General features: G+C 49.5%; 1 protein-coding gene across 3 annotated transcripts in view; it reads left to right on the top strand.

Moving 5' to 3' along the window:
- LOC146190664 (uncharacterized) overlaps positions 1–23,412 on the top strand; it is a 61,649-nt gene that overhangs the window by 12,423 nt on the left and 25,814 nt on the right. The window contains exons 1-2 of one of the 3 annotated variants that reach the window (XM_084601042.1): positions 176–287; positions 8,833–8,913. In XM_084601042.1, the coding sequence (XP_084457168.1) occupies positions 199–287; positions 8,833–8,913 (170 nt within the window). In that variant the 5' untranslated portion in view covers positions 176–198. Of the gene's footprint in view, positions 1–175; positions 288–8,832; positions 8,914–22,015; positions 22,511–23,412 lie in introns of those variants that run through there. The other 2 variants (XM_084601043.1, XM_084601044.1) reach the window with 2 other exon arrangements.

Genomic DNA, 23,412 nt, shown 5'->3' with positions numbered 1-23,412 from the left:
CGTACAGCTGTCTCCTGCGGGGAAGGGGACCCGGTGCGTGACATTGAAGCCGGTGCCGCCGCCACACAGCGGACGTCCCCGCAGCCGCCAGGCGGGGGAGAGAGGGGGACGCGTCCTCAAGCGAGGGGGCGCACGACCGTTGCCGGGGTCGGCCCTAGCGGGCGCCGCGGGAACTAGACCTCTCCTCCAGAACCCAACATGGCGCACACGTCGTCCGCAAGCAAGACTGCACGGATCAGCCTGCGGACCAACGGCCACAACGTCGACTCCGACGCCATGGACGACCGGTAAGCAAGTTTGGAAATCTGTCACCAACCTTAGCTCAAGGGAACTACAGCGTATGCACGCAGCGGCGCCGAGCGCTAAACGTTTTTGTTCCGTTCGCGACGCCTCGTGGGAGTCGCCCTCTCACAACGCGTCTTCGGTATGCATGTGTCTTCACGACCGGTGTGGGGACGGCGTCTTGCATAGTTCTAGTTTTGTCCTTTAGTCGCAAACATTCGCCGGCGCAAGCAGAGGAAGCGAATGTTGCGAGAGTAGGCCGTCTCGACACTGCTATGTCTTGGCATCGCCGCCGCGGCAACCTCCGCGGCCGCCGCTGTCCGGTCGATGCCGTCGCTCGTCGGCACGGGTGAACCTTCGGGCCTTGTCGCGCGCTGGGCCGTCACTGCTGCCTTCCTCCGCTCGCGCTCTCGGGAGAGGGGAACTCCGGCGGCGTGGCTTGCCGGGCCTGGCGTTCTTTTCCTTTGCTGCTCGCTTCTCTTGTTGCTGCCGCAGCCGCGTCGTGGGTGGAGTTGTCGCTCGGCGCGGTCTGGCGCGCGCGCCGGGGCTTCGCAGCAGCTGCTGCAGGATGGGGCCGCGCCTTCGTGGACTTCGGGCTTCGCTTGCGCCTGCGTCTCCGCCGGCTGCGGCGCCGGCGCGCGCCAGGTTTGAACGATCGCGATGACGCGGTTGTTGAGCTCCCACCGTCTCGCGCCGTGCTGCGGTCTGTGTGCACGTGGCTCAAACGCGAGAAATAGCGGGCTTCTGCCAGCTGGATAACGCGGTCTTTTCCCGTTTCTGTAGGCTACTATGTTTTGATGCCCCTGGAACTTGGTTTATAGTTACGATATCCATTTTCACGTGCTAACCTGCCCATCCTCCGCGAGCATCCTTCGCGAAGCGCTACCGAAGACATCGCTTCTGCGCTTGGCCGAAAAACCAAGCGCTGTATTCCAGTTCTTGATCGCTGGTCCATTTTCCAGTAAAGTTACTGCGGATGCGCGAAACCTCCTGGGCCGCCATTTTCTTACGATGCCAGGCAAAAATGGAGGGAGGAGTGTTGTGATCGGGTCGCCACATCAAAACTTCTTGCGGGTCATTCGGCCAAGCCACGTGGGCGCCGTTTTGACACAGGTGTCGGAGGCGCCTACTCTGCGCCGATGTCGAATCGGTGCCATTGACATGCGGTTGCCTCAGCCAATATGCTTCGGAGCGCCAAGGCCACCCCTTCATGTCTTAATTCCGCCATGGAACAGCAACGCCAGCAAGGGACTTATCCCTTGTGGTCTGCTCGACAAAGAGCTTGACCAGTTGCTTTGATGGTGTGAGCCGAGAGCGGAACAAAGCCTCTTCCTCGAACCAACGCCCCCTCCCCCATTACACAAGGTAGAGAGGGAGGGCATGTTGTGTTTACAGATGGCTCAGGTTGGTTTCTGGGGTTTAACGTCCCAAAGCCACTCAGGCTATGAGAGACGCCATAGTGAAGACTCCGGAAATTTCGACCACCTGGGGTTCAGATGACTCACACGTCTCTGTACAGGTTAGACCAGACTATCCCTACACTCAACTGCATCTTGGAAGATAGTGGGGTATGGTATTATTGGGTGCTTTAGAATTGGGACCCAACCGTTTAGAGGGATAGGGTATTAGCGGAACGACAATGCGCACACACAGAATGCTATGATGAATGGGCGGGGGGAACCGCAATAACTCTAAGCATGCCCACCGCTTTGACCCTATTACCCCTAATCTATAGAGTCCCCCTATTCTAAACTCTTTTGTGAACCAATTTCTGCAGAAAATATGCAAGGGAACCTTGGTAACTAGTCCCATCAATTGGGGGGGGGGGGGGGGGGGGGGGCTACTGGGAAAAGGTCCATTCTTGGCATATTCCAACCATGTTCTCTCTGACAGGCTTGCACAGAGCAAGACAAGGGAAGGTGCAATGAGTAAGCAGTCAGTCAGCTGGTCCTTCTTTTTGATCTCTCTGATGATCATGCAGCAAAACGATCCCCCATTCGCATTCCCACTCGCCTCCTTTCTTTTTCACCAGAGAAACGCTATAGTCCTTTCACTGAGGGCTTCGTGGGCGCTGCCATATTCTTAATTTGACTTTTGTTTGTTCCTCGCGTTAACATGACGAAAGCTCCAACAGAACCAGTTTTCGGCTCTCCAAAACGAGAAACTTCGACCACCCGATGCAACTATACTTCCTCTCACAAGATGTTTGCAGCACTGGGAAAGGCAGAGGCACTCTGGTCCAATCAGGATCACGCGCACTACAATAGGCAATTGGGCTTCTACGCGCCTCTCGTCCCCCAAATTTGTGGGGGTGACAGCAGGAGCACAATTCTCTATTATAGTGCACAGGGGCGAGAGGCGCTTAGGAGCACAATTGGAAGGGCTGCTCTGTTTTTCGCACTGTTGCCGATATCTTGACCAATTGAGGACCCTTGGAGAATTTCGTTTCACTGGGCTGTTAAGGGGGGAAGTCCTGTGCTATAATAGCAGCCCAGCTCCCCAATATACCAGCACCCTTCACCCCTTTGTAAAATCATGTATAGGCTAGGCAGGAGAGGTGACTGGCGTTTGTCCGCGTCCAGTGGTAAACTGGATACATCAGTTGTACCTACTCGGCACTGTCCATTCAACTCCCTGCTCAGGCCATCCCACCCATGCCATGGGGACAAAGGCCTGTCGCCTTAGCCTTCCTGCCTAGCCTTGGCTGTAGAGATGCCGAAAGCTTTCCGGAAGTAGGTTGCGTGAGAAACAGAAGTCGCCGGCTAAATTACCATACCATTTTTTTGTATCTCTCCTTGCGCAATCTGAAAGGCGGCTGCTGACAGAAATACAACTTCTGGTATAAAAATGCATTGGGGAGGCGGAATGTAGATTTCTATTTCCAAAAAGATTTTTCTCCAGTCACATGTGGTCTGTTTCAGTGTCTACGGATAAAGGATCAGTCATCCTTGTTTGTCAGCGACCCAGCATCACTGTCGAGACCTGCATTGAATGTAATTGTTTTGTCGATTCACTTGTCCAAACTAGGTAGATTCTGTGCCTCCTTGTTGAAAACGCTGAACTTCTTCCTTGTGGCACTGTCTGTAGTTGCAGCCGACATGTAATAATGTGGCGTCGTGCACAAGTCAGAAAAGCAATGCTAACAAGACGAAGTGGCAGGCTACAAGCGGACAAAAACTCCCACGACTAGTCATTAGATATATGAGAACATTTCTTTTGTTGTTGTTGTTGCTGCCACCACTTGCCTCTATTTGCTACGTGGTTCACTGTCTTCAAGCAGGAAACCTCTGTATAGCCTGCCTATCTGCTTTGAAGCCAGCCTATAGGTGCTAACTATTTTCTGAAATTATGCAATTCGCAACTGTAAAGGAAATTTGGCGAAAAGATAAGATGGGATTTAGTCGGTCTGGCTCGCCAGATTTAGTTCGCCCTACGGCCGCTGTACCAGGATGCTGTGAACGGAAACTGTGAGGGGGTGTGACGTCATACTTAGGGACAAATATGTTCCCAGATCTAAGGACAAGTTCTTGCATCCAAGAACAAATTTCCGTAGAACTAGGGGCAATCAAGTAAGCCTAGAAACCGTTTGTTTCTAGGTAGCCATCGCGTCATATAGCTACTATGTTAAATTAGAGATGAGCGACGGACATTGCCTCGCGCCGCCTAAAAAAGAAAAGCCGGAGCTCACTTCCCGCAGATCTCAGACAGCATCGCGATGTCCGAGTCGCCAGGCACATGTGGAGTCGCTTTATGCTCAGTCCCGATATCTCTAGGTTTTGGTCCAACCAAAGTTTGGCACGGAGCCCCCAACTAGAATCGAAAGGCTTTCACCTTATCGCACGTAAGGGTTCTAAATGTACCCCTGTAATTTGTTTATTGCTTTTACTGAACCCAGTCCCGAACACTAGAGTGATGCGCAATGCGTTGCACTGACTGGAGCGCGACACCCGCTTTTGCCACTTTTTACACGCTGCGGGTCATAGATCGCTGCTTATGTTCAAGCTCGGGGCAGTATCGATTAGACAAGAAACTTCTTTGCTGTGTTACAACTCGTGGAAGAGTAAATGGATGCCAGGAAAACATATGTAATAGAGTTTGTCAAATGGGGTAATCTGTAAGATTCCGTTCAACTGCGGGAATGGTCTATCACACCATACAAGCTGCCAGGCGGGGCGCATCGGTAAGACCACAGCACTCATTGCAATAATATGACCCACAGTTATACAAGATAAATATTTTAGGCAGGAGCGGCGATGTTACAGTAGGAGATGCGTCAGAAGCCATCTTACAAAAAGCAAAGGAAGTGCACTCTAAGTAAAAAAAAAAAGACTATCAGGAGTAGTGATGTTAGTCCTTTTGAGGACCAAATACAGGGGGATAAACATTTAGACTCCAAAGGACAAACTGTAGGAGGAGTAACGGTTTCTCATTTGCAGGTGCTCCCTAAGAGACTAATAGTTCGTCTTCGAAAATGATTCTAAGGAGAGTTGATCCTCGAAAGTAATCCTAAGAAACAATCTCTAGGAGTGCAGATATTACTCCCCCAGGATTAACTCTTTATGCTCAGAAATGATCATTGGGAGAGCAAATATTACTGCCGCAGGATTAACTGTTGATCCATATGAATCAATTTCAGAGAAGTAACTATTAAACCACTAAGACAAACTTTATCCACAGGCTGGTCACCATCGCCCGCCGCTTACATGCTAGCTTCGGTCGACAGCGCTACAATCATCGGTGCATGAATGTATTACAAGGCAGCTCAACTTCAGTTTGGAAACGTTTTATTTAACTCAACTAAAATCTTGGCCCAGTCGGCAATGTAGACGGAAGTCGGAATGGACATAAAGAAAAAAAAAGGAAGAGAGGAAGAATAGGGGTACATTACATTGTAAGACATGAAGCAACAATGCGAAAATCCCGATATAATATACTAACATTAGCAAGAAAAACAAACATTATGCCCATAAGTAGGAAGTTATTTGATACCAGAAGCACAAGACAAGTGGAATTAAAATAAGAAAAACATCAATGACGCTCTGCTATAGCATAACGTCAGTATCATCACTAAAACCAAAAAGAAAAAGTAAGCAGATATTAACTTGGGTACAACTCCTAACATCGCCGGCAAGCAAAGGTACACAATCTGCCCAACAAGGCCATGTGGATCAAATTATTTATTTAGAATCAGCCTTTGTTTGCATACGGTGCACATAGCTCTCTTTTGAAATCATTGACATCGTCAGGAAGTACCAGTGTACCAGGCAGGCAGTTCCATTCCGATGCGGTTTCAGCTATAAAGAAATATATATAAGATGCAGTTCGAAAATGGGGTACTATTCACACTATAAAAAAGTTGTAGAGATGTGAAGAGACGTGCCAGTGGCGTGATACGTGAATTTTTGAACGTTAGATTACTGTGACAAATTAAAAAAAAAAAAAAAGAAGACACAAACGAGATATCTTTCAACGTCGCGACAAAAGTGCTAGTAACAGTGCGTCTTTCATGGTTTCACATGACGTCATCCGCAAGGGGCGCTGGCTGCTGCTGGGCAGGCCGCCATTGCCTTGGTCGTCGTAGCAGACGCCATAGTTGCCGCGTGGTAGCGCGACCGTGATACGCGGTGCGATTGTTTTGCACGTGGCGTGGTAGTGCGACTGTGACACGCGGTGCGATTGTTTAGCACGTGTCGGCGTAAATATGCTGCTCAGTGCATACGCGTGTGATCTACATGAAGCAGAGAAGCACTGGTATTTTGAAAAGGTTCGACTGCGGCGAAATAGACCCTTACGACTACGATGATTCCGACGTGGTGCGGGGCGTGGGACTGCTATCGCGAGTTGAATTCACCGACATAAAATACTATCATGTGCACGGGACACGTTTGTGACGCGACACCAGTTTATAAATCTATGGAAGCACACAATTTTATGACGAGCAGGTGGGTGCAAGAACCATGCGTCAGGGTGCTTGCCGAAGGATGACACGTCGTTCTGCATCGTTCTCGGAAAGGTCAGGGATTTGCGGCGTGGCTGTTCATGTAGCTAGCCTATAAATATTATCACTTTTAACACAAGTGAAAAAATACACGTTCTCTATTCTGCGCGAACGAATACCAGCAAAAAGCTTTATATATCTATGTAATTCTCACTACGAGTGCACGCCGGCCACACATCAATGAGTGTCCGCTTGAAGCATTGCACGGCTCATGCGCTGGTATAACACACCACGTAGCCTAGAAAGTTCTCACCAAGTGTTGTGAACATGCAGTATACCTATCGCAATCAGGTAGACAAGGTTAGAGGCTGAAGTCGCTGCACCTCCATGACGTGCCGATCGTCGAGATCGTTTGTCCAACGCGCAAAACAAAATAATGCCGTTGTCAGCTGGGAGGAGGTTTGGCACCAGAAGGCGCCGCACCTCAAGGTCTCACATAACCTATCTGCCCGTCATCATTCATACATCATCCCCGGCACGTCCCCCCCCTCCCGGATGTCCGGGGGGCGGAGGTTTTTGTTTCGGGATGACGGCCGTACCCTGGCAAGGGGGCAGTCGTGTGGTGACACGCACACAGCAGTCACCGAAAACTATGCAAACTGTGTTTAAGGTCCCCGCTGTGACAGCAGGCCGAACACAGGGAGACCGGACCTTCTTTGGACCTCGGATGTCCTGAAGGACAACTGTAACCCTAAAGTGCTTCATATCGACACTGTTATGGTACGCCCAGAAACCGTGCAAATAACCGGTGGCCTGCTCCACATGTCTATGAACTCTTGCTCGCTGAGGTGACGCTGCTCACGGCTTAGGTAAAACCAGACTTCCCTGCGGACTCGTGCGAGTACCTCATGAAGGCCTGGAACACTGCGTCCATACGCAGCGGCGCACCTGGCAGACCAGACTTGGTACATGCACTCAACGAGCAAGAGCACAAACTGCTTCACAGCATGCCTAGGTAACGGGTCGAGGTACCTGACAGTTTGATACGGCACTCCTGGAATATTGAACAAATCAGCCACTCGTCGAAGGAGGGCTGCTGGGAGAAGACATTGTGAAAATATGTGCACCATGTCTTCACGAACACCACAGAACGGGCAAACTGCTTGCAAGCTCGCTCGTGTGAACGCCCTGCTGCGGATGGGGAGGCAGCCGCGCGCAAGACGATACATGAACGTTGCTCTGCTTGCATCCAAAAAGTTTGCCAGTATCAGATTCCAGCTTGGACCCATGTAAGACAAATGGTGCTGCCCACACAAACAAGTAAACCGTCGACTGACCAAGGAGCAGCGGCTGCAGCAGCTTCGCAAGCAAGACTGCAGTGCTCTGTGCTCTCTCGACGTACTGTACCGACGCGCCTCATCGTGGTCGGTAATGGGCAGGTCATGTGACTATTCCGACCGGCAGTGACTGCATGCCCGCTCATGCCGCGGCGCAAAAGGAGGCATTGCCCTATGGGAAGAATCGGCCACATTCGCTGCTGAATCTGTTTTTCTAGTGAAAAGCACTTCCATATCGCCTTTATTGTGTCTCGCCTTTTATGTTTATCCTCCATTTCACAAAAAGTTTGCGGCACTGCGAAAGGCAGTGGTGCCCTGGGCCGATCAGGTTCATGGGCACTATAATGGGTAATTGTGCTCCCTGGAGCCTCTCGCCACAGGGCACAATAATAGGTGACAGTGCTCCCATTGTCGCCTCCACCATTTCGGAGGGCGAAGAGGGCATGGGAGTGCAATTACCTATTGTAGTGCGCATGATCTTGAATGGGCCAGGGTTCCCCTGCCCTTTGCATGCTGCAAACATAGGATGGATGCTTTTCCATCGATATAGAACCACGGGCTCTGCACCAGAAACCCGCACCGAGAGAGGTGGGAAGAGAGAGGGGAGAGGCCGGGGATCAAGTGAACAGTTCTTTCTGTTCCTCCTTTCGTTAGTTTTTCTCAAGCCCAGACTAAACATTAGTCCTCAAAATTTGGACACCGCACGCTTCTCTCCCCAGTCGCTCCTCTCGCGGAGTAACAGTCCGATCTAGGGACACCGCACGCTTTTCTCCTCAGTCGCTCCTCTCGCGGAGTAACAGTCCGATCTGGGGACCAAAGTGTAGGGTACTTACCCTTTCAGCCGGCTTTTTTTTCTTATACTTCGTCTCACAAGATGTTTGCAGCACTGCGAAAGGCAGAGGCACCCCGGTCCAATCAGGATCACGCGCACTACAATAGGCAATTGGGCTCCTACACGCCTCTAGCCCCCCAAATTGGCGGGGGTGACAGTAGGAGCACAATTCTCTATTATAGTGCGTGGAGACGTGATGCACTTAGGATCAGAATTGCAAGGGCTCCTCTGCCTTTCACAGTGCTGCAGATATCTTGTGAGACGAAGTATAGAGTGTGAATCTGCCGGTGATGCAGCTGGGGCCGTTTAAGTCTGTAATGACTGTTCTCTTTGCGCGTGGCTTGCTTTTTTTTTCTGATATCAGAAGCTTTGGAGCGGCACATAAGAAGTATTTTACTGGCATTTAGGCTAATAGTGCTTTGTCTTCTCTTTTATTTATCCAGCTCATCCTCACCTGACCAGGGCTCGTATACCGTCACTAAATACGAGAAGCCTACCCGAAACTGCAGGAAAGTGGACACAGAGTAAGTCACAAATCACTGACTGTCTTTTCGACCTCTGCTGTCGATGCATGCATTTGTACAGAAGATATCGCCTTGGCGAGTACAGTGAACTTCACAAATTTATCTCCTCATGCTGCCACAAACGCGGGCTGTTCTACTGGACCATGCTGTCAACGAGAGGTTGCGCTGGTGGCCTTCGGCGCGCATGTCGAGATGAGCCTGCACTCGATAAAAAGAGCGCCATCTGCCCACCGCCAGTTGTGAACTACGCGTAACTTATCTGTTCGCTTGAAGCTGTAAGACAACTATGGCGTGGGCAAGCATGATTACTTACTCTTCCTGTAAGTAATCGATCAGGCGTACAAGTAATAGCACTGTTTCCGAGGTGGTTTTGGATGTTTACCGCCAAATGGCCCGCGATGATTGTCGCGCAAACTGCGATTTAAAAGCTTTTGACACAGAGAGTGACGCACATGAATTAAGAGATTACTTCTGGCACTGAGTTTAATCGACAAAGAAATTTACTTTTGTTGGTCGTACCTCAGGAAAACGGTGATCCTGTTCTTCGTGGGTGAGTGGCGTGTGTGTGACAGCCGTATTCGTCCACGCTGTCGGAGTTCATGGATAATAACGAAAAGGCGTAATTTCGAAGCTGCGGTATGGGAGCACTTCCCGTTAGGTCTGCAGGGGCTTAGGCACACATCCCTTACAAAAATGTGTAACGAGTTCCTGTTTTAAAGTCAATTATTGGAGACATCACACTCATGAGGTATTTCTGGTGACTTCTGACCTTAATTTCTGATGCATTGGTGATGAAAATTGGCCACCTCCTTTCTGATTAAGATTTGATGAGTATTTGATTGCTGACATTCTTCATAATTGTGACGCATAAATGAAATATTGGGGCGCATTCCTGCGTGAATTATAATCAATTTTATCTAGTGGTTTGGTAAAAATAGAAAATGTATGGAATGACATTTTTTGTGTTTTCTTCGTAACATTGCTCAGGTGCTGCAGAAATGGTTTTCAATGCAGCGTAAACATCAATATTGTTCATTTCCTCTCAACGTTGGAACGAATCGGTAAACAGCTTAAATCAACCATCTGAAAGCTGCAAGTAACAAGAACGTAGAGAATACAGCAATAAACGCAGTAGAAATATATGCTACCCGATGCGCTTCGCGGGTCCGACCATCTTCACAGCCCGTTTTTTCTCATATATCTCCAATAGAAAACCCCTAGCAAATGTTGGTGGTGAGCTGGTAATAATCCGAGTTTTGTAAAAGAAGACCATCTCTTGTCATATGCACAGTCTATAGCGGGCAATAACTGAGAGATTTAACGGCAAAATTCTGTTAAGCCAATGCGCATTAGTACTACGCGAGCAGTTGATAAAAATGCACAGGCGATGCTTGAAAATGATATTGCTCTCATATCTTCATGCATCACAACTTCAGCTGACTTTTTATATCACAAATGTGTAATTCCAAAATATCATCAAGATTTTATGATGTCAATATAATGCAGAAAACCTCATGCAAAAACTCAACAATTTATGATATCGGTATGATACAAGAAGGCAACAGATGTTGCTTTTGTGATTAACTTCTCATGAGTCGTCATGATTACATCCTAATGACATCACAAATTCAATATTCATTTTTGTAAGGGATGCCATGACTTTCCCGGGAAACCCCTAAATTCACCGCCGTTAAGTGGCTGTTGCGTCAGCGCATAAGGTCCTGGTTGCGCGCTTATGGAACACAGCTGGTACATACACAAGCTTAGCGTTTTTATCCTTTTTAGATAGATATATAGCGTGAAAGGCTCGGTTCCATAGAAAATTGCTGTTTTGACGTCAGTAAGCGCATTCCTAGCTTCGATATACATATTTACAAGGTAGTTTATGGATGAACTTATTGCGCCAAATACTGGCCATAACTTTTTAAATTCACGTACGCCCCCGTCAAAAGTATACGCAGCACAAGGAGTTTGCTTCTAAGCCGTTCAGCCGGGTTCTATATCACATTTGGCAGTCCAAAGGTTGGGGGGAATTGAAGACAATAGGCCCTTCTGCTTCCTAAAGACTGTCATTGAGGATGCAAAATAAGGCACTCGAAGGACTCGGAAGCAAAGCCGGATACTTTTGGCGGGCGCCGCACGTATGTATGCATGGCACGGATTTGAGCGGCAATCAGGCGTTTGGTTGCGCGCCATTTTTCCCTAAACACATGCCGTTGCACAGAAACTGCCATGTGTGGGCAATAAATGCCTTTCGCCCATTTCTGTGGTATCTGGTGTTACCTGTTTGTTGAGCAGTTGATGACGTTCGGTAAAAGTTAGATACGCATTGATACAACGTTAAAAGCGACTCCCGTTTCTGCACGTTATGGCGTGACGGCTTCGGATTACACACAGGCTACTGTCATTGTGAGCCCGTTTCTTGGCGGAAACATCTTTCTCTTGTAGATGTAGTTATACATTTGGTTTGCCGCTAAACATGGTCGTCTTTCACGAGACTTGAGCCCATGACACCTAAAGAAATAGCACAATGCTGCAGGCACAGTTTAGAGCAAAGCCGCTTGTAAAAGCCTCTCCCTGTCTCGAAAAGAAACATGTGTGTGGTATCGAGAAACTTGCTTAGAACTACCGTGCTCGCGTGATGCGGCCACTTCCTGTCACTGAAACGCTCTTGTGGAGCAGGGTTTTAGTAATTTATGTTCTGATGATGGAGATCAATTTTAATGGCGTTAGGGAAGATTTGAGCAAATAGTGCCACGACATAAGGTCACTTTGCCCACTCAGGGAGGAGTCAGAAACCCGTTTCAAAAATATTTGACCCCAGAGAAGGTGCACGAGAATCAAACTAGAGGAACGCTTATGCGCTTTAGTAACTGGTGGGCATCCGGAGGCAGTGGAGATCGAACTCTGCGCCCCCAGCATACGAGATGGATGAAGGCTCAGGCCACTAGGCCACCGCTGCAGTAACATTTTATTTCGTTTGTACGTTCTTGTCGCGTCATACTCCGCCAAGTAATTACGCGTATGCGAAGTTGTCGCAGCAATTGATGGGGATACACTATGTCCTTGCTTTTTTTGCTGCCCGTCATTGACTCCCATAGGCCCCGGTATTCACTGCTTATTCGCTAATCTTACCCTATGTGACTAGTGCGACGTGTATGGTTCATTTTATTCTTTTTTTTTTTCATCGTACGGTTCACTTGCTTTTAGTTTCTCTCTAATACGTAAGCTATTGGACTACCGTTTTTATCCTTGACGTGTTCTTATTTTGCAGTTAGCATGTATGTCTGCCTTTTTGCTGCATTTCAATGTAAACGCCTAGAACACTTCAGCCTGCACTTTGGGGATTTTCTTTTTCTCTCGACCCTTTCTATGTTAGCATGGGTGAATATACTGAACAGATAATAAAGGCTCTACGCACATACCTAGTAAAATCTTTACTTGGGCATCAATTTCACCCCACGAAATTTGTACATGGCACGGAGGGTGGTTGTTTTCGTAAATATAACGTCCGATACTCTTCCAGTACAGTGCACTTCTAGCAGTACGAGGGTTTAGTGCCAGATCTACGTAAGCATTCTTTCTCCAAAGGAATTACAGCGAACGGCTCTTGCACGTCCTGCTGCACCGTGGTCGTAGTCACTTCGCTATGGAAGCCGTAACGAACGGCTACACAGCAATTGTCATAGCGAATTCATGTAAGCAGTTTGAGACTATAGCATAACCAGCGCTATTGAAGGCTCATCGCGAGGCAGTACGTGCAGCTGCTGAAGACAGGGCGCTTTCTGACGTCACTGCAAAGAAAAAGAGAACAAAATAAACCCTATGACTCCCGCGCAAGCTTAACGACGAGCAAGGAGAGTGCAAGCCTTGCGTCGGCAGCAATGAGATAACCGGTTGACGTGCGAAAGCTTTTTCAGTTTCCATAGCAACGCCGTCTGTCTTCAGCTACACGTGAACGTCAAAACATGGCGATTACACAAGTGCTGCTAAAGGAAGCTGTCGGCCCCACACCGCCGTGATACCGGGAGCGTCATTCTGTGCCGAATAAGGCGATGCGCGACAGATATATTTCACTTTCGGAAGTGTCTTGTCGCAGTCGTTGCCATCGTTCCTTCTGTCTCCTTCCGGAGCAAGCGCTGCTATCTCGATGAGTTGCGAAGCCAAGTCTATGACGGATGCGCCGCGGCTCGCATTCGTTTTTGTCTCATCTGACGCTCATCTGAGCGTCTTCGGAAGCTTGCATAGAGCGCGCGATTCCGATATTGCGTTATTATATGCCTCGCGCCATATCGTGCCGTTTTCGAGCGCTGACGCACAACTTCTGAGTCACGTGCTGTTGCTTAGAGGACATCGGCACCGTTAGAAACTGGTTGGGCGAGATGCGCATTTACGCGATAGCATTACGGCACCCATTTTAGCATACAACCAGGCGGCGTGTCCGTAAAGTGGATTTGTCCAAGAGTTTGGCGTCCCAAACGGGCGGCAGCATTGAAAAGTTAATTGCGCCGAAAAGAAAAGTTACGGGGAGCGAAATGAAAGTCGAGCCCGGGACTCGATTCCGAGCCATACGCGTTACCCATAGCTTACGCACGCACGTTCGCGAGGCTTGGTTAAAGCGGGGCCTTTTATCTGTGTCGTGTGCTCTTTTGCGTAGTGTGATAGGTTACGATAGTATGGTAATTAGTGTGTGTGAGATCAGAAGCCCTGTTTACACAATGCCAATATTCAGCCGATGGTTCTTGCCGCCTGTGTTATTTTCGGCTGCTTCTGCTTTTCGGCAGTAGTTCGTCGACAGACTGAGAATTAAGTCGTCACGTTTTGTTGACATCGGAGTTGGCGAGCGAGAGGCGCCAGCATCAAGATCACTGTTCTTCCGCGCTAAGAAGCCGAAGATGCATGGCCTGCAGGAAGCCGGCGTCGCGCGCTCGTGCTGCTGTTGTCCATAAGTTGTTCGCAAGTTTAGTGGTGACCGTCTCCGCTGAACTCGCAAACTATTCGCGGGCTCACAGTTTTCCCATGCACGGTATACTTATGTGGATGGGGAGTCCTCCTCTATTGGACTCATCCCCTAACTGCTCACAGTTCGCAGTGAGCAAAATATGTAAGCAAAGGGTGCCTGGCTGATGAGCGCGCTAAAACATGACGAAGAGCAAATGATGCAGACCGCAAGTATAGGATACAAGTGTGTGATGAAAGTTTAGGGGGTCGTCAGTATTTCTTTAGTGGCATGGAGATATATCTGTACGTGGCAATACTGTGCCTGACAAGGTCTCTGGCCTCGCAGTGGTATGACAGCTTCAGCAGTGTGTCAATATACTGGTATATTGTGTGCACATAAGGAAGCTTGCACTGTCAGTAAATGAATGAATGAATGAATGAATGAATGAATGAATGAATGAGGGGCCATTAGCTTGGCTATTTTGCTGTCAAAATCTAGATAATTTAATCATTCTCTTCATTCTACCACTCAGGACACGCACGTTACTATGATGTTACTATGATGTTGATTTTCACACGAGTTTCACTATTTTCTTTTACTTGTGCTCTTCTCGAATGGAGTGTATTTAGGACGTGGTGCGACTTTTCGCCAGTGGTGGTATCTTGCGATTATTCGAGAATAAGCCCTCGACTCCAGCTTGTCTTCGTGTATATGCCTTGATCGCTTGCGTTTAATTGGAGCGTCTGATTTTTCGTGTTTTCGAACGAACTTCTTAATATTAGAAGCTTCTAGCATAGCTGGGGCGTGCTATAGCGGAGACGTGTACCGGCTTACCGGACGCCGGCTGACTATGCGCGCGCAGTGGCCCACACATTGCCATGAGTATGCCAGTATGCGTGTCTAGGAAGTCAACCATCATTTAGCATGTCTCCATTATGCAAACGCTTTCATTTACAGAAGAGAAAATAGCGAAGAAAAGGAACAGGGGGAGAAAGACGCGCGTCGCAACAGCCATCGTCCACCACCAAAGCGCTGGCGCGTGCAATGAAGGCCTACAACAGATAAAAATTCGGTGGCAGGCTAGCCCCCACCGCAAGCGGCGGTGACCTACCAGTCCTAGCCCCGTACGGCCAGTAGCAGCCACCTCCTCCTTAGCTAAATAAATATAATAATTGGTTCACAGGAAGAGAAAGACGCAGCATCTGTCATGCTTGTTTCTGCGGTCACCTGAACCCCGCCGTACGAAAAGGGAGGAAGGCGGGAGTGAAAGTGGATAGAGAGAAAGTTGTGCCGTAGTGGACGGCTGCGGAATGATTTCGACCACCTAGGGATATTTAACATGCGCTGACATCGCACAGCACACGGACGCCTCTTCGTTTCGCCTCCATCGAAACGCAGCCGGCGGCGGTTGGGATCAAACCCGGGAACTCCGGCACAGTAGTCGGGCGTCTTACCACTGCACCACCGCGGCGGGGCTCCTTAGCTAAAACGCCCGAAGCGCGCGTAAAGTTGTAAATTGGTTTATAGGAAAAATAAATGTACAATATTTGTCACACTTCTCTGTGGACACATTAACCGCGCCATAAAGAAAGGGAACAACCTTGTTGTTGTTGTAGGAAGAAGGAAAAGAAAATGCAGTGGCGGGTGTAATGACGGCCTACAACGGATAAAAATTCGGTGGCAGGCTAACCTCCGCCGCAAGCGACGTTGACCTACCAGTCCGAGCCCCGTAGGGCTAGGAACAGCCACCCTGCACCACCTTCGCCCCCCCCCCCCCCCCGCCGGACGGAAGGATAGGAAGGAAAGGCGCGGTAACTGTCTCACTTGTTTTCTGTGGACACCGCAACCGCGCCAAGACTGACTGATTGATTTATAGGAAGGGAAAGGCGCAGTAACTGTCTCACTTGTTTTCTGTGGACACCTCAATTGCGCCGTAAGGCAAGGGAGGAAGGTGGGAATGAAAGTGGAAAGAGAAAAAGGAGCCGTAGTGGAGGGAACAACCTTGCTACGGAGTAATTTCGACCATCTGGGGATCTTTAACGTGCGCTAACATCGCACAGCACACGGACGCCTCTTCGTTTCGCCTCCATCGAAACGGTCGCCGAGGTCGGGTTCGAACCCAGGTGCTCCGGCACAGTAGTCGGGCGTCTTACCACTGCACCACCTCGGCGGGGCAAAACCGCGCCAACTGGTTAATTTATAGGAAGGGAAAGGCGCGATAACTGTCTCACTTGTTTTCTGTGGACACCTCAACCGCGCCGTAAGGGAAGGGAGGAATTTGGGAGTGAAAGTGGAAAGATAGAAAGAGGAGCCGTAGTGGAGGGCTACGGAGTAATTTCGACCACCTGGGTATCTTTAACGTGCGCTGACATCGCAAAACACACGGACGCCTCTTCGTTTCGCCTCCATCGAAACGTAGCCGCCGAGGTCGGGTTCGAACCCGGACTGATTTATTTGTAGGAAGGGAAAGTCGCAGTAACTGTCTCACTTGTTTTCTGTGGACACCGCAACTGCGCCGTAAGGGAAGGGAGGAAGGTGGGAGTGAAAGTGGAAAGAGAGAAAGAGGAGCCGTAGTGGAGGGCTTCGGAGTAATTTCGACCACCTGGGGATCTTTAACGTGCGCTGACATCGCACAGCACACGGACGCCTCTTCGTTTCGCCTCCATCGAAACGCAGCCGCCGAGGTCGGGTTCGAACCCGGGAACTCCGGCACAGTAGTCGGGCGTCTTACCACTGCACCACCCCGGCGGGGCGTTCGAACCCGGGAACAACGTGGCAGTGAAAGTAGCGAGAGAGAGAGAAATAGGTGCTGTAGTGGAGGCATACGGAGTTGAACCCGACTGCCGGAGGTTGCGCTTCGATAGAGGCAAAATGGAGAGGCGTCCGTGTTAGAGGAGCCCTATAGTCCGTGTGGTGTGCGAAGTTAGTGGAGGGGAAAAAATTCACAGTGGCTTAGCTGTAGTTAAGCCTAGGAGATTGCGAAAGCAACTGCTTCGGTGGCTTGATAAGTCGCCGAGCCGCATCTTGAGCACGATGTCTGACTCGACGCTCTTCATGTTGTTCCTCTGTCTCCGTAGCTCGCTGTCGCTTCCTGGCTTCACACTGGCGAGCCGCCTTCTCCCTCTGCTTCTCAGACAGCATGACGAACTGTCTTACAAGTGCTGAAATGGCATGCTTTATACAGCTCAGCCTCCCCTCCTCTACTAACCGAAGAGATGCGAAGTTTCCTATAAATCAATCAATCTCCAATGGAAGACAATACCACCTGTTAGACCACAGCGCACCTAGTGGGAGAAGCGCGAAACGCCCGGCGTGGCTACGAGCCACGCTACGCTGAAGAGCCGACTTGGTAGCCCAGCTCTAGCGCTGGTATGGCGTCAGTAGTCACGTGGTGTAAAGCGTAACTACCGGACCACGCTACGCTGAAGGCTCGAGACTTGGCGTAGTATTGCTTTCGCAATAAAACCACCAGGTGATAGAAGCTACTCCGCAAACCTCCGTAAACCTCCACAATTGCCTTTTTTACTTTTCGCTTTCACTCCTTCCTTCTTCAAGTTACGGCGCGGGTCAGGTGTCCACGGAAAATTGTGCCAGTTTATTTTTATTAAGGCCCGCTGGCGTTAGTATACGGAGAAAATGATTACGTGCCCCCACTGTACGGCTGTACTCGCGGCGGCATATCTCATCTACTCTGGGATTGCCCTGCTTTTTCTACTGGACGCTCCGAGATCAAACCCTCCCGCCTGAACTACCGTTCCCTTCTAGAAACTGATGCTAACACACAGATGATATTGGCCAAGTATGGCTCGCTCAGTGGCCTGGTTAGAGCAATGTGATTCGAGTGACGACCTAAACAATGAAGATTCTGTCTACTCCCCTTTATCCCCATCCATGGCCATGAGCCTTCCCATTCAATAAAGGACATTCAATTCAATTCAAAGACCCCTATTTGTGGGTATTGCATAAGGCGTGGGGTGACAGATATGGAATGCATGGTTTATTGTAAAACCAGGGCCGGCTTGCACGATAAAGTCCGAGCTAAGTCCAGACTTAAATGGTGTCTTTAGAAAGACCAAACTTATATAAGACGGCTCGGGTTCCGAACGTCGAACGCTTTGGGTACATGTTCACCAGAGTGGCTTCCCAGAACGGCCTCAGCAACCACTTGGGGCATTTTTCCTCGTAACACGATCTTAAGCCGCAAAAATCAATGGCACGGATTTTACACAACGCAAAATTGACGGAATGTGTACATCTTAGAGCAAATACAGTGCCAGCGCATCCCTGTATTTCCCTAATTTCTCTACTTAGACACCTGGCGTCATTGTGTCTTAACCAAGACAGCACTAGAGTCGTAACCATACAAGCGACTTATTCAAGTCAGGACTGAAGCCCAGTCTTGACTCCAGTCTTAAGCGTCCATGCTAGTGGCCTATTCTTTAGACTCCAGTTAAGTCTGGACTTAGCTAAGACAGTCTTAAGATTGTTTTGTGCAAGCGGGCCCAGTTGTGATAATCTCGAGAGAAGTTTGACGGGCAAGTGACGGTTGTGACTTGCGGCACTGTCACAGACATTGCGCCTTCTTACTTCACGCGCGTTTCACGCGTTTTAGTTGAGGAAGCGGAGCGGCCATAGGTGCACCCCGTGAGAGAGCGAGGGCGTGTCACAGTTGCTGACGTTGTAGCCCAGATCACAAAAAAATGTGTTATCTGCACTGAAATGTAAAAAAAAAATGCAAATAAACAGTAATAAACAATAACAATAAACAATGTCATAGGGTTCGTCATCAGGTTGAGTGAATAAAAGGTATCGCAGACTGTACAGGTGCGGATCGACAAAAGTAAACGGAGCACGTTTTTCCCTTCAAATTAAAATTATGCCTTCTGCACCGGACAAAGAAAATATTTGCCCAAGCAAAAGGGCACCGGCGTCTACTACAGGTTCGCACATACCACGACTTCCAGTTTCAAATATGCAACGCGTGAAAAATTTTGTAAACAAATAGCGTGCTCTGTTTACTTTATGCTCACCGGTACATTTAGAACGACGCTATCGCCGCATTCGATAACGCCTTGTGTAAAACTGCAACACACTCTAGCTCCATGCAGTGAAGATCGTCGTCTTTGAAAACATCGTCGTCTTTGAAGTTGCGTCTGCTCCGCTTCTTCGTTTAATTAAATACGCCATACATATACGTTATCTTGCGTAGTGCGGCCTAAGTCCGCCTGCGTAGTGCCGAGCAAATCCGCCAGGCGGCGTGATGACTCTTAATGGCCACTCTGATAAGCCACCATAATTCTGACAATTCTCGACAATTCGCCATTTTGTTGAAATTGTGACGTACGCGTGACGTGTGCGACGGTGCCAGGTTACGTAAGCACACAATCAGGTTACGTATTCTGAAACACGTGACTGTTCTGAGAACCAATCAGAGAAAACAAAATGGCGCCAAACGTCGGCCATGTGTGTCGAGAATAGGGCCCCTGTTCCTCAAAGGTATCGCGGCAACGTGTATCACGTGCTTCAACCCGTTGAGACGCTTACTGAAACCAGTACGGCAGAGAAGTGAGCTGAAGCGGTCCCGAGTGGTGCAGGGGCACGTGCGGAACGAGGAGACGAGTCAGTGGCGTGCAGCAATGTGCTCAAAGTCAACCCTGCTTTTGTATCGCACCCACAAGACTACCCCAGCCCCGGATACTGTACTACAACGACAGTGGGAGTGTTCTTCTCTTTGAGGCACGTGCCGGTGCGCTGCACACACTACTCTACCGTCAGCGTTTCGACACTTTTGCGGCGGTTTAGGCAACGTTGTGCCGGCAGTGCGGTGGAGTGCAGGAGAGTGTTGTACTACATTTGGTACTTCACTGGCCGCGGTTCGCGCCGTAACACCCAGAAGGCACCACTCCACCTCGGGTGCTGGTGTTTGCCGCCTATGACGGAGGCACACCGTATATGTATACGTCGGTGGTGACAACTAAAGGCCGACTCCGCCAGTGGTGGTAGCTGACTCGGCAGCGTTTCCTGGGAAACACCAGGACAGACTGCGTGATACGAAGTGAAAAGTGGTTCAGTGATTTAAGTGATTTTTCTTTAGGTTTGGTTTGGTTTGTGGGGTTTAACGTCCCAAAACGACTAAGGCTATGAGAGACGCCGTAGTGGAGGACTCCGGAAATTTCGACCACCTGGGGATCTTTAACGTGCGCTGACATCGCACTGCACACGGACGCCACTCTGTTTCGCCTCCATCGAAACACAGCCGCCGAGGTCGGGTTCGAACCCGGGTACTCTGGCACAGTAGTCAGGCGTCTTACCACTGCACCACCCAATTTAATGCAACCCCCCCCCCCCTCCACTTTATGGAAAGGGATAGTCATCATCGTGCACTTTTACAAGGTGTGTAAGATTTTTTGCGGACTCTTGACACTGTGAATTGAATGGTTAAGAAAAGGCTTATAGAGTGCCGTAGCGTCCTGGTGTTCAAGTTTATCGGCGGTAATTAATAGGCGCCGCTACCATTGGGTAATTCCCAATATCGACTAGGAATAAGCTTTCGAAGCATGTATTCTATTTTTAATAGACCACGTTCTAGGTCCGTCAATACTGTTGGCAGCGCAAGGCGATATCGCAATAAGCTCCTGTTCAGTGTGGAGGCGAAACTTCGTATGCCTATGCGTGCTACCTGCTTATTGGAATTTGGTGATGAGGCCGGCGATTTCCAGGGCACCCATATACGTGGCTTTTTTCTTCTGTCGTATCTTTGCACACGATGCTATATTGCGACAGATAAAACTCGTGAGCGGCAAATACTAATCCTGCATAGCAATTAGGTTACAAAACGCCCCCATACCTGCCTTGCTAGGCTTTAGCAACTGCCATTCGTTCCAGTTTCGTAATGAGGCGGTAATCACGAACGAAAGCTCAGCGATCTTTGTTTGTCAAAGCAGCATGCATCAGCAAGCTCGTTCGTAGCCGTTACGTAATTCTCTATTAGTCCGGATGGCTCCTAGCGACAAAGGTCCTTTCACTGCGGCCTTAGCGTTTACTGACGCAACTGAAGCGACTCGACAACTTCTGTGCCTTCCATAGCCGACACGCAGGGACCTAACCCGCGTATGCGCATGCATTGTGTGTGTTGATCCAATCCTCAGTTTTTTTTTTATTGATTTTTTGCGTCGCTATTGCCCCATTTTTTGTTTTGGTTTGCGGGGTTTAACGTCCCAAAGCCATAGGGGACTCCGTAGTCGAGGGCTCTGGAAATTTCGACGAAGTGGACTTTCTTCAGCGTTGACTGGCATAGCATAATACACGGGTGCCTTCACTGAAAAGTGGCTGCCACGGCCGAAATTTGATCCCGCGTCTTTGGGTTCAGGAGTTAATTGAGTCACCGCGGCGGGGGATGTTCCCTTTTCCCTCACGGTAGGTATAGTCAGTGCACGTTAACCCTGCTTTCGAGGGAAATGCTACCGCAGTTGTTCAGCCTGACGAAAAAATGTTGCCCTTTCCCACACAGTGACTTTGCCTTTGCTGTATTAGGTCCCCTACATTGAACGAAGGACGAACGAATGCCCACGAGAGGTGCAAAGAGTAGAAATAGTAGGCACATTCGCATGCTGGGGCCCACGTTCGATAGCTTTCGGATAGTGTAATCACTGTCAGAAAACACGTAGGTCTTGCAAGACCTTTGAGAGCGGGCGAGCTTTGGGTGGCAGGGCCGACACCTGAATATCGTTTTCTCGAGCATACACAGTTGTTCAAACATCTGAGTGCGGTTCCACGACGAACTTATTCGGAAATAACACCGAATAACAAGGCACAAACGCTTTCACTGTTCCATCCGACATGCAAAGACAGCACTTCGCTTCTGACAGCGGTCGCGGATCTGAAAGCTAAGCGTACATGTGCGCCGGCTGTGTATATTTTTTTTTCTTTTTAACGGCAGTCGCACGAGGGAGGGCTCCTTTTCTGCGATAGTTCATACACCGTGCAAGAAAGCGCAGCAAAACAGCCTACCTAAACAATGGCAGGTGCGTTTCCTAGTAAAGGTATGCCGAGTCGGAGTGCCGCTAGCGAATCGTGCGAAACCGAAGTCCACGCCACCTCAAACAGTTATGGCGATTCATTCCGTGTCGTACCGTTGGCACTCGAAGCCCGTGCCTTCCCGCATATCGACCTTTGTCGTAGATAAGAGGCCTCAGGACGCCCACTACTGAGAAGTCGTCCGAAAAAGAAACGAAAAGAAAAAGTGAAAATAAACTATCAAAGTGTTTGCTCCTGGGAAGACAGACGTTCGCGGCGACGCACGGCTGGACGAGGGTGGAAACGGGATGGAGCACGTTCCAAGATTTCGGATCGAGCGCGTCCGAGATCGGCGCTCTTGCGCCGCGTCATCCCGGCGCACGCAATGGGGTCTGCCGGCCGCCGCTTGATGTCGACGACGTCGCGTCCTGCTGGCTGTAGCAGTGGAAAAATCACGTGACTGCACCTCCGGAGACTAGCCGTCGGGAGCGCGGCGGACAGGTCAGAGAAGGACCCGCGGTAGACCAGGAGCTATTGCGGTATGGTGGCCGATAAGAGACCCGTAAGCAAGGCCGGCGAAGAGGAACAGTCTCCGATGAAGCCGGCAGGCAAGAAGTCGGATCCGGGAGGAAGCTCGAGGTAAGGTGCCGCGTCTTCGTCTTGAGAACGGTCTGTCTATTGCAGTGCAATTCCTAAGGCATGCTGCCCGCCCTATGAGAGTGAAGGGAACGCATGTCCTTTGCTCTGCGCGACCGCTTTCTTCGGGATCCTGTTTTCCACTGCTGTCCGTTTTGCTAGCTTAGCAATTGTACGGTGCTTCGTGGGTTTTTGAAAGCTTGATGCTGTGGGCAGTGCGGAAGGCGCAGGGAACTTTTCCAAGCTCGGCATGTGTGAGGTCCGACGCATGTCTTTTAGGCGTCCTTTGCAAAGTGTCAAGACGTCTTGCCGGTTAAGCCTTCATAACTTGTCTTCATAGCTGTGGGATATGGGTGTATTTTTGCTTTAGCATTCGGCAACCTCATGCTTGAACGTGGATAGCGTCGAACGGTGCATTTACGGCCGGAGTGGGATATGCAATGCCGTCCATTTGTCAGACTGCGCGCGTCTCGTGCCTGTTTTTCTTTTTTTTTTTCTTGGTCGGCGTTTCTCATAGCCCGAGTCGCTTTGGGACGTTAAACCCTATAAACGAAACCAAACAGCTTTTGTTTTCCTTCTGCACCATTTAAGCTAAAAGGTGGTGTTTTGTATATATAAGTAAATATTTTATTCATAACGCTTCTTTTTCTTGCTTTTTCGATAACGTTGCGGATGCCTCGGAACGCAATTGTACGAGGCGCTTTTTCGCGCTGATCTTCGAGCAAAGCCATCCGGGGTGTTTGCTTTTCGCGTCGGTTACCATCTTAGTGGGCGTAGTTGTGTTTCTTTATTACGCGCATGGCTATATTTGCACCTTGGAATTCGTCTTGTGATGCAATACTATTGCGTTTACGACTGTTTTTCGCTATTAACGTGTGCCGCGCTTGTCTATGTGCTTACCATAA

Source organism: Amblyomma maculatum, chromosome 4, assembly GCF_055883805.1.
Source record: "Amblyomma maculatum isolate TAMU_Amacu chromosome 4, ASM5588380v1, whole genome shotgun sequence".
In the NCBI taxonomy this organism is placed as follows: domain Eukaryota; kingdom Metazoa; phylum Arthropoda; class Arachnida; order Ixodida; family Ixodidae; genus Amblyomma; species Amblyomma maculatum.
Note: the sequence above shows the minus strand (reverse complement) of the source record. Positions and strands in the feature narration are given on the sequence as shown.